This window comes from Trichoplax adhaerens, genomic scaffold (genome assembly GCF_000150275.1).
Source record: "Trichoplax adhaerens TRIADscaffold_6 genomic scaffold, whole genome shotgun sequence".
Taxonomy (NCBI): domain Eukaryota; kingdom Metazoa; phylum Placozoa; class Uniplacotomia; order Trichoplacea; family Trichoplacidae; genus Trichoplax; species Trichoplax adhaerens.
The window spans coordinates 4,043,802-4,057,110 of NW_002060948.1; the positions used below are offsets into that span (position 1 = coordinate 4,043,802).

A 13,309-nucleotide genomic window follows, 5' to 3' on the forward strand; every position below is an offset into this window, starting at 1 on the left:
GTCCTGTGTCAATAACAGTGGTTGACTCACAGTGAGCAAGTACAGTAGAAAGTAAGTTTACACTAAAACATACTACGGACTGGAGAGCGAAAAGCATTTCATCCATTTTACTACCAACAAATTTACCCATCCCAACTCTCAATCACTCCATTCATGCTATCATTGATCCCAATCATGCATTAAGCCAACATTAAAAACTTTCATGACCAAAGTCTAACTGACCCTAGTTTGTAGGCCGATGTTCAACTCTAATAATAGACTGTACGCGTAATAAGAGGACTACAAGAGTACTTTTTCTTGATCCGCATATTGTACTAAAATTGCTCGCTCATGACGACACTATTTAGGCGACTTGAATGATAAAAGTTGGAAAAGTCCCAATTTGATACCGATAGAGTCGATATATATATATAAACAAGTGGCGCAATTAAATTAACAACAACATCCTTTAGAAAGTTAGCAGTTAACAGAATAAAAGAGTCTACAAGAGACGGATAAAAATCTGATACGTATTTTAGGACTTGTTATTGACACACAGTTGTGTTGACGAACACAACTTGCTGAAGGGATAGACATTGAGCTGATATGAAAGAGGTCATATCAAAACTATCAAGTTACATCTGTACTGCTCACAGGGTGGCACATACAGCATGTAAGAACTGGGATAGAACTTATTCAATCATTGTAGTTTGTAGGCATGTCAAAGTTAATCAATTACATTACAATATAGAATCAAAGGAAAAAAAGAAAGAATAACACAAGCGTACAAGATCGGATATGCAAATGCAAGAAAAATTTTGGGGCCACGATCGTACCCTGTTGAGCTTGTATTAGCGCCAACGTCAATACAATATCACATTGCATAAGAAGTATCCACTATTGATAAACTAATGCGTACCTACTGGAAATGGTTGGCGCTTTTACTGGGTGTGAGAAATAATCTCTAGGTTCCTTTCCAGATCTACCTAGGATTTTTAAAAATTTAAATGGAATAGTAGACGTGACTTTAGCTCAACTGCACCGATGCAAAATAAACCTGGATGCAGCCAGCTCTCCAATACAAAACAACCAAGTCTGAAGTGTCCAACAAGTCTATGTGCAAGCCAGTAAATAGTTGGTGGTACAGTGTCTTCCTGTGCACGTGGGTGCTGGTGCCTGGCGCACAGTACAGTACAGTACAGTACAGTAGCGTCGTACAGTACTTTGTGTAGCAGAGCACAGTACTGTACTGTACTGTACATTGTACTACCCACTACAGTACTGCGTACTGTAGTGGTTTATACTGTACAGTGCACAGACCAGTCTGCCCGATCGCGCATGCGTTAATCGCAGCGTACTGGACTGAACTCATCGCCGTACCAACTGTCCAGTATACGCGTGCGTACTAGTTGTATAGTTACCGAGGCAAGAGATGACATCATACCGAACCATGACAGTCGTCACAGAAAAATGCTCCTCTAGAATGCTACAGGAAGCTCAGAATGAATGGATAATCGGATAGATAGAGCAGAGTAGAACAAATGCTATGATTGAACGAAGGAAGCTGCTTGTCTATCCTTCTACCGATTCTTTTATTAGGTCTCTACCAACACTGTAGCTATAACGCATAGTGGTCTTGCACTTGAGGGTTGTAAGGGGAAGATGAGATAGACCCAACAGCTGCAATCTCCCTCTCAACCTTTGACTCTATACATACTGAAACAACGCTCTAGTTTCCTATGTACAATATAAGAGCAAAGATAGAAATGAACTGTTGGGGTGATCCAGGTGACGATGTAGTACTCTTAGGCTCGATCACATTTCGTGTAGTACGACCGACTTCGAGAGTCTTATCCACATACAGTACAGTACAGTCACGCAGACCTACAAGCGACACCCAACTGAAATGACTCCTCTGTACTGTACTCGATTGACGGACAAAGGACTGTTCTGGACTTCTACTTCTACTTCTACTTCTATCTTATACTTCTATCTTATACTGATACTTATATTTTATACTTCTACTTAGAACTCGCTGTCTATAGTAAGCGTATACTATAACTGTACAGCAATTAAGGTAGCACTAGATAAGAAGACGAGCCATTTAGTACCGACTACCGAGGAGTGAATATATCTATATTTGTCTAGGCAATTGCACCTTTTTGGACTTAGTGGTGTACGTTTCCACCTTCAATTTTGCCAATCAAGATATCAGCAGTCAAACTATGGATCAATATGACTCCAAGACCATGGCTATCATTCGTAAATTACGCAAAAAACTTCGACAAATAGAAAATTTAGAGCGACTACAACGGCAACTTACCGACGATGAATTAGCTAAGGTAAGCAATGTCTGGACACATCAATGAAAGCATTGCAGCAATGGTTGATACTCTACTGTGTTGGAATCCATTCGCCACACAGCAATAGTATCTACAAATTGAAACTCTATCCGAGGTCTCGGTTATGTATTATAGTTCGAAGAAGGATGTCAACAAAGCAGTCAATGTAGATAACGGATCAATTCGATTAAACCAACTTTGACTATCGTCTACCAGACTTACTTTAGATAGCCTTGCTTTCATTGCTTGCTATCAGTCTCGTAGTAGAGTACAGTACTAGATGGCCAGTCTTAACCAACAAGCTAGTCCGATAAATCAAGTCTTTTGCTAGAATACTGTAAACAAACAGTTGCTGTGTTAATAGACTAGACTCTATTGGTTGGCAAAGGAATTGCTTCAGTAAAGCTAATGTGCATTGTGACCGCAATGCTGATCCTTGAATGCATGTGTGCAATCCATAAAGTTTAGTATTACTCTCGCTGCAATGGAGTGTATCATCGCCTTCATTACAGATTATAGTACGTACCACCAGCTGCATTGGCTGTATTTTACTAGGGATAAACTAAATATTTTTTCAATTTACAGATCTATCTCAAAGAAGAATTAAGGAAGCAGTTGTCGCTGAAGCTAGCAGATGGACAACAACGACATGATCCCAGAAGTTTAGATAAGAAGCCTATAAAGAGTGCTGAACTGAGTGAAAAATTAACTGCTGATGCAACTAGTAAAAGTAAAGCTGAATCCAATGTTACAAGTAAAACTTCTAGTCAACAAAACATTGAAATTACCAAAACAGATCTATCATCGCGCCCTAGTAAGCAAGCCGCTGTTGAAGAGAAATCTTCAGTACGTAAAAGAGCAAAAATTACCAATCCGTGGCTTGGGCGACAATTTCAAGTACGATATCTAAAAGGTCATGCCGATGTTATTACTTGTATGGTTGTACATCAGGATATTCTTGTAACTGGAAGGTATGTAGAGTATCAGATCATTGAATGTCTTTGTAGTGTTATCTCCTCGATAATAAAGTTATCATGTGATCCTTAAATTCGCTTGCAATATTTATATGATTATTGATAAGATTTAGGCTATATCCACATTTGATACTGAACAGCTGATATTGTCAATATTTTAAATGCCTTGGGCTTTATAGTATTGCTTTCGTGGCACAAACATTTGCACTTATCTGGCCAAATAACCATTGTTAAACAATTATAATATCCTATGATCTTTGTTGATATACCCTATTAGTGGGATATAGTTTATAAAATAATAATCTTAGACGATATCTTGTTTCTCATATCGTATATGGATATAATATATACCCTATAAATTGCGATTACAGCCGAGATACAACATTAAAATTATGGGATGCTGCTGATGGCAATCTAACGATTAGCATGGGTGGCCATACTGGACCTGTGACTGCTCTCGTCATGTTACCTGCTGATGATCCTCGCTATATCTTAGACAGTGATCAGAGTGATACTCTCGGTCGGGGGCGTAAAATTATAAGTGGGTCAACAGATTGTTCATTAAGAATTTGGGCACTGGATACTGGTAATTATACTATATCTTATCACCAATGGACAACCTAATCTTAGAATTTATTAAACTAAGCTAAACTGCATACTAATGTTAGATATGCTGTATCAATTTTAGGATTAATGTTAACCCGCATATACACGTATTCACCTGTACAGTGCATTGACTATCGAGATGGAATTATAGCTACTGGCTCTGGTTAGTATTAATGTGATATTAATAATTTAATGAGAGCGTAGAAACGATCAATATTTGTTCTTATTTATACGTAGATAATAATATAGCATTGCATATATATAGTAATACCGTATGATAGCAATATTATGATAATGGCATGTTTTGAAATAACTTATGATGATACTGTAATAGATCTTGACTAAATTGGTATTCATTAGTAGAGCGCAATCAACAAGTTATTTTTTAGCACAGTATTTTATAATGGGGATATATAAAATCGTTGTCCCATTTTTATTGAACTCAAATTTATTGCCAATTTTTATTACTAATGCGTTATTTGGAATACTGTAGATGCCGGGAAAATTGAATTGTGGGATCTTGACAGAAAAGAGAGTATTTGCTCAGTTATTAGCTTCAATGAAGAGCTGTTAACCTCTGTATTGGTACGTAATTTCCTAGTCGTTAGAAGAAAGAATCTGATGGGAATACGCGTAAAAATTTATTAACATCTTGTATATTTTAGTTTTGTGAGGAAAATTATTTGGCTGCGTCATCAACTACAGGTTTGGTAAAAGTATGGGATACCACAGACCAGACATTAACTATAACAGCCAGTTCTGACGAAGCTAACCTATGGACAAATGACAAAATGATGGCGACCAAGTATAAATTCACTAGTAGGATAAATGCTATGGCTAACAAAGGGACCAAATTATATTGGGGAGACGAAAATCGCAACATTAAAGTTTTTGATTTTCAAAATGGTTCGTGCACATATTCTACTGCTATCGTAGTAATACAACGACTTTTGGTTGTATTCAGTGTGCAATATTAACTTACTGTACTTTCATAAACGATCTATACTCAATAAAGGGAAAATTTACAAGTTAACGAATAATATTGGGCAAATTTGCATGACGGATTGCCTGACTATCATAGACTCTCTATTGATAAGCTCGTCCTACGATCTTGACAGTGGTTTAAGTTGTCTAAATGGTAAAAACTAAAATTTATATTCAACCTACATCATCAGATTTCATTTTTCAAATGATTTCTACATGTTATAATGCTTTAAATGCTCACTTTTAGTAAGAGAAACAAAAGACGACAAATATTTATGCAGTATTGATGAAGGTGCAACCGAGAGAATTATGTCTACTTCTTGCACATTTTATAAAGATAAGTTATTAAGGATCTGTACTGGTGGCAGTCATGAGCTAAGGATATGGGATCAACTCGAAATAAAGAAAGATATCAAAGAATCTAATTGGGTTATGGAAGGATTTCGTCACTCTTTAGGGTAAGCCGTCTATGTAGCATAATTAACGGCAATCGATATCAATTTATGCTTAGGCAATAGTTTCAAAAGTATTTTTTAAATTCTAGGATGCAAGTAGGAGATCTTAGTAGCGCAAGTTGTGTCCATCACGATAATTTTAGCGTTATCGTTGAAACGGAAGATGAATCTGATTCGGAATCTGAAGATATAGACGATGATGGTGAAGATGGTGCCGAACAGTCGTTAGAGTTAGAAGAAAAAGATGAAAAGAACAGTTACTGCTTAATTTTATAATTTCTAAAGTTATAGTAATAGAAAATGAGATGTAGCGAGCATCTTCTGTATCATTCGCGAAGAAGAAGATTCATTTCTTAACTAACTTATCTACTCTGGATATAGAAGTTGCCACTGATTTTCATGAAGTGATTTATTTTTCTGTACATGATAATATATCGCAAAGTAATTCTGAAAGTAAACCGAGACTTACCAGACTTTCATAAAGGATGATTGAAACCGTTTATTCAAATTGACCGCAATAAGACAGTCATACATAAGCACTCAAAAACACAGTTTGACTGCAATCGATCGAGATTGAAAGAAACATGAACGCTATACTATAAACAATATAAAATGTGCCTAGTAAACTAAACCTGCTTTAATGATAATCTATGCCACATAGGTGTGTTCGCTAAGGATTAGCTTTTCGCTTACAAGAATGCAGTACACATAAATTAAACTTTTATAGTTGCCAAATGCTTGAGGTAAAGTACAAGTATTATATAAAATTTCAAATGGTCTATTTAATTTTAAGATATCAGAAAATTTGAACTTTAAATTTGAAATCTATGTTACATTATTTACATATAAGAAAAGAAGTAGCTCAGATAATAATATTTTGATAAGTTATAAAAATTTGGACCAACCGTTTCATGATGAAGGCTTAAAATTGTATTGCTCGAGTATTACAATGTATATAGATAGGTTGTAACCACCACATGGATAGCATTGTGGATTATTATTTGTAAAGATAATTCTAGTTGTACGGGTAGTACTTGATAAAATAAGAAGAGTAGAAGTAGGAAATATTGAATAATATATAATAGTTATAATTAAAATGGTAATGAATTAATTCAATAAAGAGATTCATAAATTTAATAATTAAGAGATGCTTGCTTAATATCCATCAACTCCGATGCAATAAGATCTATCTGTCGTGAGCTTTCTTCCTAAAATCACACATGTAAAATAAATATCCAGTTTAAAAATTTCAAGTCAAATATTAGACCGCTACTATTGGAAGCTATGATAATTCTATCTCATCAGCAAACTGTACAAAACCATTTTCTAGCCATAGAATCTTCATATTTTATTAATTTAATCCTTGAAATTCATTATCGTACCCTTAATCGATCTAATTTTTCCGAAGCTATATAACTACGACTTCTTTCAAGATCCAATTGATTCTGCATTTCATGTAGCTGTCTAGTCATGCCGTCTTTGTTTGTTTGTGCATAATTAGCCAACTTAGCTAATGCTTGTCGACTAGTCTATGGCATGGAAAGAAAGATAATTGTAAGTTATTTCAGTTATTTTTATTTATTCATATGTAGTTTATTAATCATCTATGGTTCGAAATTAGGATTGTAAGTTATCAATCAATATTTCAATATATTATTTCGTCTAATACCCTTAACATTTCTTTAGCTCTGATAGCTTGTTCTTCATAACGTTGCTTTTCAGATTGTAATTCTACAGTAGATTGGAGGCCATGTTCATCGGCCATGGTGTAATTATCCCTGTTTGCAATCAGCAAAATGACGAGATTATTATCAATTTGATATGCCACTAATATGAAGATACAATCAAAATTAAATCGAATTTAATTAATTTTAAGTTTCTGATGTACAACCTTGAGTTATTTTGCGAACTTTCCTGATAATGATGTTCAGTAGCAGACGATGTCATCTTTGATTGGGCGCATGTATAATATATCATGTCGGGGTTATCAGCGAAATAAATTTGCTTTAGTTTATTACTTTAATCTGCTATCACAATATAAATTTTAGCTGAATTGAAGGAAACTTAATGATTAGTAATTTACATTTAACATACATTATCTGGACCAGTTAATAGCTTGTCACCTTCTCTTTGATTATGACCGTGATTGGCATCATGAGTCAAGAGCTGACGTGATTCCTAAAATAAAGAAGTTAATGATATCTTGTCAATATGAGTATTTATCGTCATAGCTGCAATATTAATCGATATTTGTATTCTGATATGAACTTTCTTAATTTCAAATTTAATGTCATATTAATAAATACACATAGAATTATAAGTGGCTGATTGTTAATCTTTAATTTGCCTTGTCTTGCTGATTCAAATGCTCTTCATGGTGACTTTTATCTAGTAAAGATGGTCTTCAATTTTAGACCCGCAGGAAATGAAAAATTAGTGGGTGTTTTTAATTCTTCGTGAATAGTAACAGCCACTGAAGTATGAAATTATATTCTACTTGTCGGTAATAAAATTCTCTTAAGGTTACCTAAAATCTAATTGGTTATCTTCATGAACTTGAGCTAAAAGAGACAGTTCGGTCTGCAATCCATTGATTTCAGAAACAAGAACTTTGATAGTGTTAGCCTATAACAAATGCAATTAAAATAACCCAAAAGGTGAAGTTAAATTCAAATGAAATATCAATATATCTAAAGTATGATCGATCTTAGACGAGATTTCTTATAGCATAATAATAACTATTTTTTACCTGTTCTTCGTTCTTTAAAATATATTCCTTTTTAGCTTTTTCTAATGCGGCTAATTCGATACTAAGAGACTAAGTTGAGATTTCAAAATCAAGTTTTCAAACAACCAATTTGCTAAGATTGCAGATACTAATTTTATGTTTAATTTACTTCTACGAGGAATATACATACTAAGGGACCAATCATTATAATAATTATGCAGCACGAAGGAAATACATCTATAAATTTTTGCTAAATTGCATCTCGGTGATAATCATCTTACCTTTAATTTTTTTGCGGTAATTTTGTCCTCTTTGACTGGAACTCGTTTTTTACTTTCAATATCTAATTGAGTTTGCATCATTAATGATTTTTCTTTGCAGCGATGCAATTCCTTTTCTAACTCTTTAATGCGCTTAGATTGCGTTCTACTCTTGCTGGTTAATTCAGAATTGTTTGATTCGCTTTTTTCTAGTTCCTTTCTTAACTAGAAAAAGAAGTAGAGGCAACAAAGTAATATGAATAAAGAAATAAAATTGTTATTACCGTCATCAATAGGATTTTTTATGCACTTGTCCGGGAAATTTATATTCAAATATCCCTTTAAATGTAGCCGTAACATATATACGAGATGCAGACAGCATACAGAATCCTTCATTTGCGATAATGAAGGTAATGCGAAGAAAAAACTAGACTACCAACCTCATCTAATTCTCCATCTATCTTCAGTTTATTGGTAATCTCCAATTTTTGTAATTTGGCTTCTAGGTCCTTGAATCTGCTATCTTCTTTTAGTCTGAGGAGAAAAATTTGGTAATTCAAGGAGAGATCTACTAGCGAATCATCCACGTACTATTTAGATCAGATGCTGTCTACTTGTCAAGGATATCAAAGATAATTAATAGAGTATACGATATCAATTTTTTCTGTAATTTTAGACGTACAAAAATGCTTATTTAGATAATTATCAAGTGTAGAGATTGAATAATTCTGTCTACTATACCCATTCATCTTACCTGCTTTCCTTAAATCGTTTTAACTCATTGTCTTTTTTACCGAGTTCAATTTGCAACTTTTCCAAACTTTCCTGAAGTTGTGTATTGGTCTTTAAGAGAGAATTCATCGTCTTGGCCATTTTATTGTTATCGGATCGAGCTTGTTCTAGTCCATTTTTCAGTGGTTTAATCTATGGATAACAGTAGAAAGTAGCCATTAAATAAATGAAAAAATGCGATAAAATCATACTCATTGATGGAGTCTAATATCAGCTCGAACGATGACATAACATTGCGCGTTTTAATTTATGCAAACCTCATTAAGCTCTTTGGTTTCCATATCAAATAATTTTCTTTGCATGGTCTCCAATTCAGTTTGCAATTGATTGATTGTTTCTTTTAGGCGGCGCCTACAAAAGGATATGTATAAATTATTTTGCACATAGCGTAGAGAAATGAAAAACATATTCTTTGGGTCAAGTATTCATTATTAATGTTTTCTAAAATGATGAAAATATTTGAGGTAGAAAATTTCAGAAATGGTAACGGTTCAATTCATCGTTGAATGTAGTCGTCAGTATTTTGCAGACAAAGTTAAGAAGTTTTACACGCTAACTCACTCTTCCTGTTTATATCCCATCAGTTCATGATCTTTCCTTCCTAAATCAACTTGAAGTTGCTCCAATGCTTCTTGTAATTCGTTATGTGATAACATAACACTTTCTAATGTTGTAGCAATTCTTTTTTTATCCTCTTTCGCTTCATTGATTTGACTTCGGAGATCATTAACCTTAGAATAACAAGCATCATGGAAAATTATTTTTTAAAGGATGGAGAGCAGAGCAGTTCATACCAAATAAAATTGACTTTACCATTTTCTTATAATCTTGTTCCATGCTTCGTACTGTAGATAACATTTTCTCGTCTGATGATACTTGAGCCTGATCTCAGTAAAAGAATGTTAAAGTTAATCATAAATATATACGAGTATATGTTAGTATATAATATATAATATATTCCACAACAGCGTAGAATAAATGCTTAAAAGATAAAGTAGAAGTTTAAAAGCTATGGTTTTTGTATATTTATTATCCCTTGCCTGCTTAGCTGAGTGCTCGATCTTTTGCAAATTATATTTATACGTATGTAATTCATTGCTAAGCTAAATAGTAAAAGAGTGAGAGAAATTTTTAATTTTTTCGGTAAAATAGGGTACTTACTAATTATTCTTTATTCGTATATAGTTACTTCGAAACAATTCTCATATAAGTAAGGTATAAGACTATCGCATTTTGTACTAAATAATTATTTGGCTTCGTAGAAAACAAAGCTAGATGCTGCATGAAGTTATATAAATCGCAAGCCGTATCAATAAGCCCATTTCGATGGCTAATTTATCAACTATAGCTATCGAAAATATTGCTACTTTCTCGTGAATTTGTACATTGTCAGCTCATCCTGATCAAATAACGCTGTCATATTTAAAATAATAATTATCTAGTTCCCTAGAAATAAAGCAAGTGCTACATGAAGTTATATAAATCACAAGCTCTATCTATTAGCCCATTTCGGTAGCTTATTTGTTAACTATCGAAGATATTACTACTTTCCCATAAATTCGTATATTACTACGTCATTCTTGATCAGTTAAGACTATCATGTTTATACTAATATTTATAATCATTTAATTTTCTAGAAATAAAGCAAGTACTACATGAAGTTATATAAGTCACAAGCTCTTTCTATTGTCCTATTTTGGTAGCTTATTTGTTAACTATCGAAGAACTTGCTACTTTTCTTGTAAACTCGTACATTGCTAGCTCATTTTGATCTGATAAGGATATCATATTTATGTTAATAATCATCTAGTTTTCTGGAAATGAAACTAGTACTACATAAAGTTATATACATTACAAGTTCTATCTATTAGTCCATTTCGGAGGCTTGCCAGTAATTATTAACTATCGAAGGTATTGCTGCTTTTCTCGTGAATTTGTACATTGCTAAATAATTCTCGATTAGATAAGTTACCTTTTTACATTGATTATCCAAAATAATGTTCCGTTGCTTAAATTGAGAAGCTTCCGACTATGACATAGATAAGATAGGATTACTATAATAAATTAGCCTATGCCGATTTAATTATGAATCACTGATTATGAAATATTACTTCCGCATGTTCTAGGCGTTCCGCTTCTCCTTGCAACTGATCTACTCGAGACTGAAAGAATTCCATTTATGTTAATCATTATTATAACTGAGAAGTTGACGAAAATTTCTTGTATATTCAATCTGAACATAAGCGTATCTATGCTTGTTACTAGAATCATAACATCTATAATATCAAATAATTTATTTTAGGTAAAGATACAAAATTTACAACAGCTTGAGTTAGACTAGTTTAGTGATCTGAATGATAAGTTAATTTTGCAGGGTACTTACTTGCAAGGATCCTTTTTCATAGGCAAGTTTCTTATTTTTCTCGATGATTTCATTCATAGCTACTTCAACTTGCTGTTGAGCCGCCTGTTTAAGAGATGATAGATATTTAATTTCTAGTATTAACTATATGATAAAGATATAAGATGAAGAAATAAGTAATGTTATTGACTTACACGCTGACTTTCTAAATTATTAAGTCGTGTTTGCAGCCGCTCATTCTCCTGACTTAGGATTTGCTTTTCTTGTATTTGACTAGAAATTTCCATCTAAAGAATAATTAGTAGGATTTAAGCTGACTTTTTCTACCCTCTATTTACTCCATTAGCAGCAGTTTAGTACGATTTTGTGGTTGTTCGATTTAGATTTTCTGCAAGATTATAACTAAGCTGTAGCAGTATGATCTTACTTGAGCATTCTGTAATTCTGTTTCTAATCTTGCTTTCTCCTCCGACATGCCATCTACTGCTTGATTAACCTATTAAAATTATAATATAATTTTAGAAATAGAAATCAGTTATATGTAAATGATGAGCGATTGTTTGTAATTTGGCAGTACAGTGAAATACATTAATCTTGAAAAGAATCATCGTAGAATCTTATTTCATATTTACTTCATCTAGTAATTGCGCTTTATTTTCCATTAAATTTTGTTTCTCTTTAGTCACCGTTTCTAGTTCTTTCTTTAGTTGATTTAGCTCTGTCTCCTGCAAGATGCAACAAGATTAATATTATGATTCCCAGGATTCGGCAGTACACCCGGTATAATTTATAGCTGGATTGATAGCCAAATATTGGTATGTGATTGTCCACTATTTCAAATATATAGAACAAAATCGATAGGAGGACTTGGGTTACACTATTAGATGATCACTAATTATATTTAAATGAAGCTCAATTCTTAAGTTGAATTCCAATAATAATAAATATAGAGACTGCAGGCTACTGTAGAATTTCGACAGTTCACAAGTCGAAGATTACTAGCTAATGTAAAATTGATAGTTTGGAATTATTGAGCATGCTTGAAAGGCTAAAGATTGCTAATGAAGATTGCCATAGCTCAGTTTTTCTGAGCTTAAGTTGGAATAATGTCTTTGAATATTTATTATTTACGATTGTATAGCTACATAAATGTTTGTTAATTCTAAATAAATAGGCTTAAATATTTGTAGACAGATACGGAGACCGATGATGATGATCCACATATCAATTTTTAGATTTTAATGGAAAAGATATACTTTGATTACAAGGTTATGCAAGAGTTTACGGCAAGTCTAGACAATGACTGTTTAATTTTAAAATGATAATGTCGATATAGACATCAACAAAAGTCTTACCAGTTGAGATGTAATATCTTGAATTGATTTCCTCTGATCTTCTAGCTTTTGACGAACAGTTTTTAACTCATCCTTTAATTTATCGCTGTAAGATTAAAAAAAATCAAGTAATCAGTCAAGTAACCAGCTAAATTAGTCAAGTTTTATTCTATTTTCTCAGTACTTTCAATAAGAATTATAGCATTGATATCGTAAAAAAGAAAGCAATAAATTCAAATAATAGTTCATGACCGGAATTTGAGAGATTCTAAAAACGTACTTGTCCGCTTTAACCTTATTTGTTACTTCTCTTTCTTTATCGATATCCAACAATAGAGTTGATTTTGTTTGATTTAAAATCTGGCATTGTTCAGTATATTTCTCTTGCAATAAGGCTCTATCTTTATCTAGTGTTTGCTGGTATGATTTTTTAATCTCAAACTTTAGCTTGGATTCTTCATCAAGTTTTTGCTTGAGCGTATCAAATTCGCGA

General features: G+C 33.1%; 2 protein-coding genes across 2 annotated transcripts; one reads left to right on the top strand and one right to left on the bottom strand.

Annotated features, from left to right (window-relative positions):
- Positions 1-2,228: 2,228 nt before the first annotated feature.
- TRIADDRAFT_57562 (uncharacterized protein) lies at positions 2,229-5,616 on the top strand (the record flags this gene model as incomplete). The annotated part of the gene is made up of 8 exons (XM_002113381.1): positions 2,229-2,321; positions 2,907-3,292; positions 3,667-3,881; positions 3,984-4,064; positions 4,395-4,486; positions 4,567-4,807; positions 5,133-5,343; positions 5,430-5,616. The coding sequence occupies 8 exons, from the start codon at positions 2,229-2,231 to the stop codon at positions 5,614-5,616; spliced, it is 1,506 nt and encodes a 501-aa protein (XP_002113417.1).
- A 1,097-nt stretch (positions 5,617-6,713) lies between these two features.
- On the bottom strand, positions 6,714-9,957 carry TRIADDRAFT_57563 (uncharacterized protein; the record flags this gene model as incomplete). The annotated part of the gene is made up of 10 exons (XM_002113749.1): positions 6,714-6,869; positions 7,010-7,118; positions 7,868-7,965; positions 8,090-8,158; positions 8,350-8,553; positions 8,769-8,862; positions 9,083-9,252; positions 9,378-9,471; positions 9,682-9,851; positions 9,934-9,957. 10 exons carry the CDS (start codon positions 9,955-9,957, stop codon positions 6,714-6,716), a joined length of 1,188 nt encoding a protein of 395 aa, XP_002113785.1.
- Between the last annotated feature and the right edge of the window lie 3,352 nt (positions 9,958-13,309).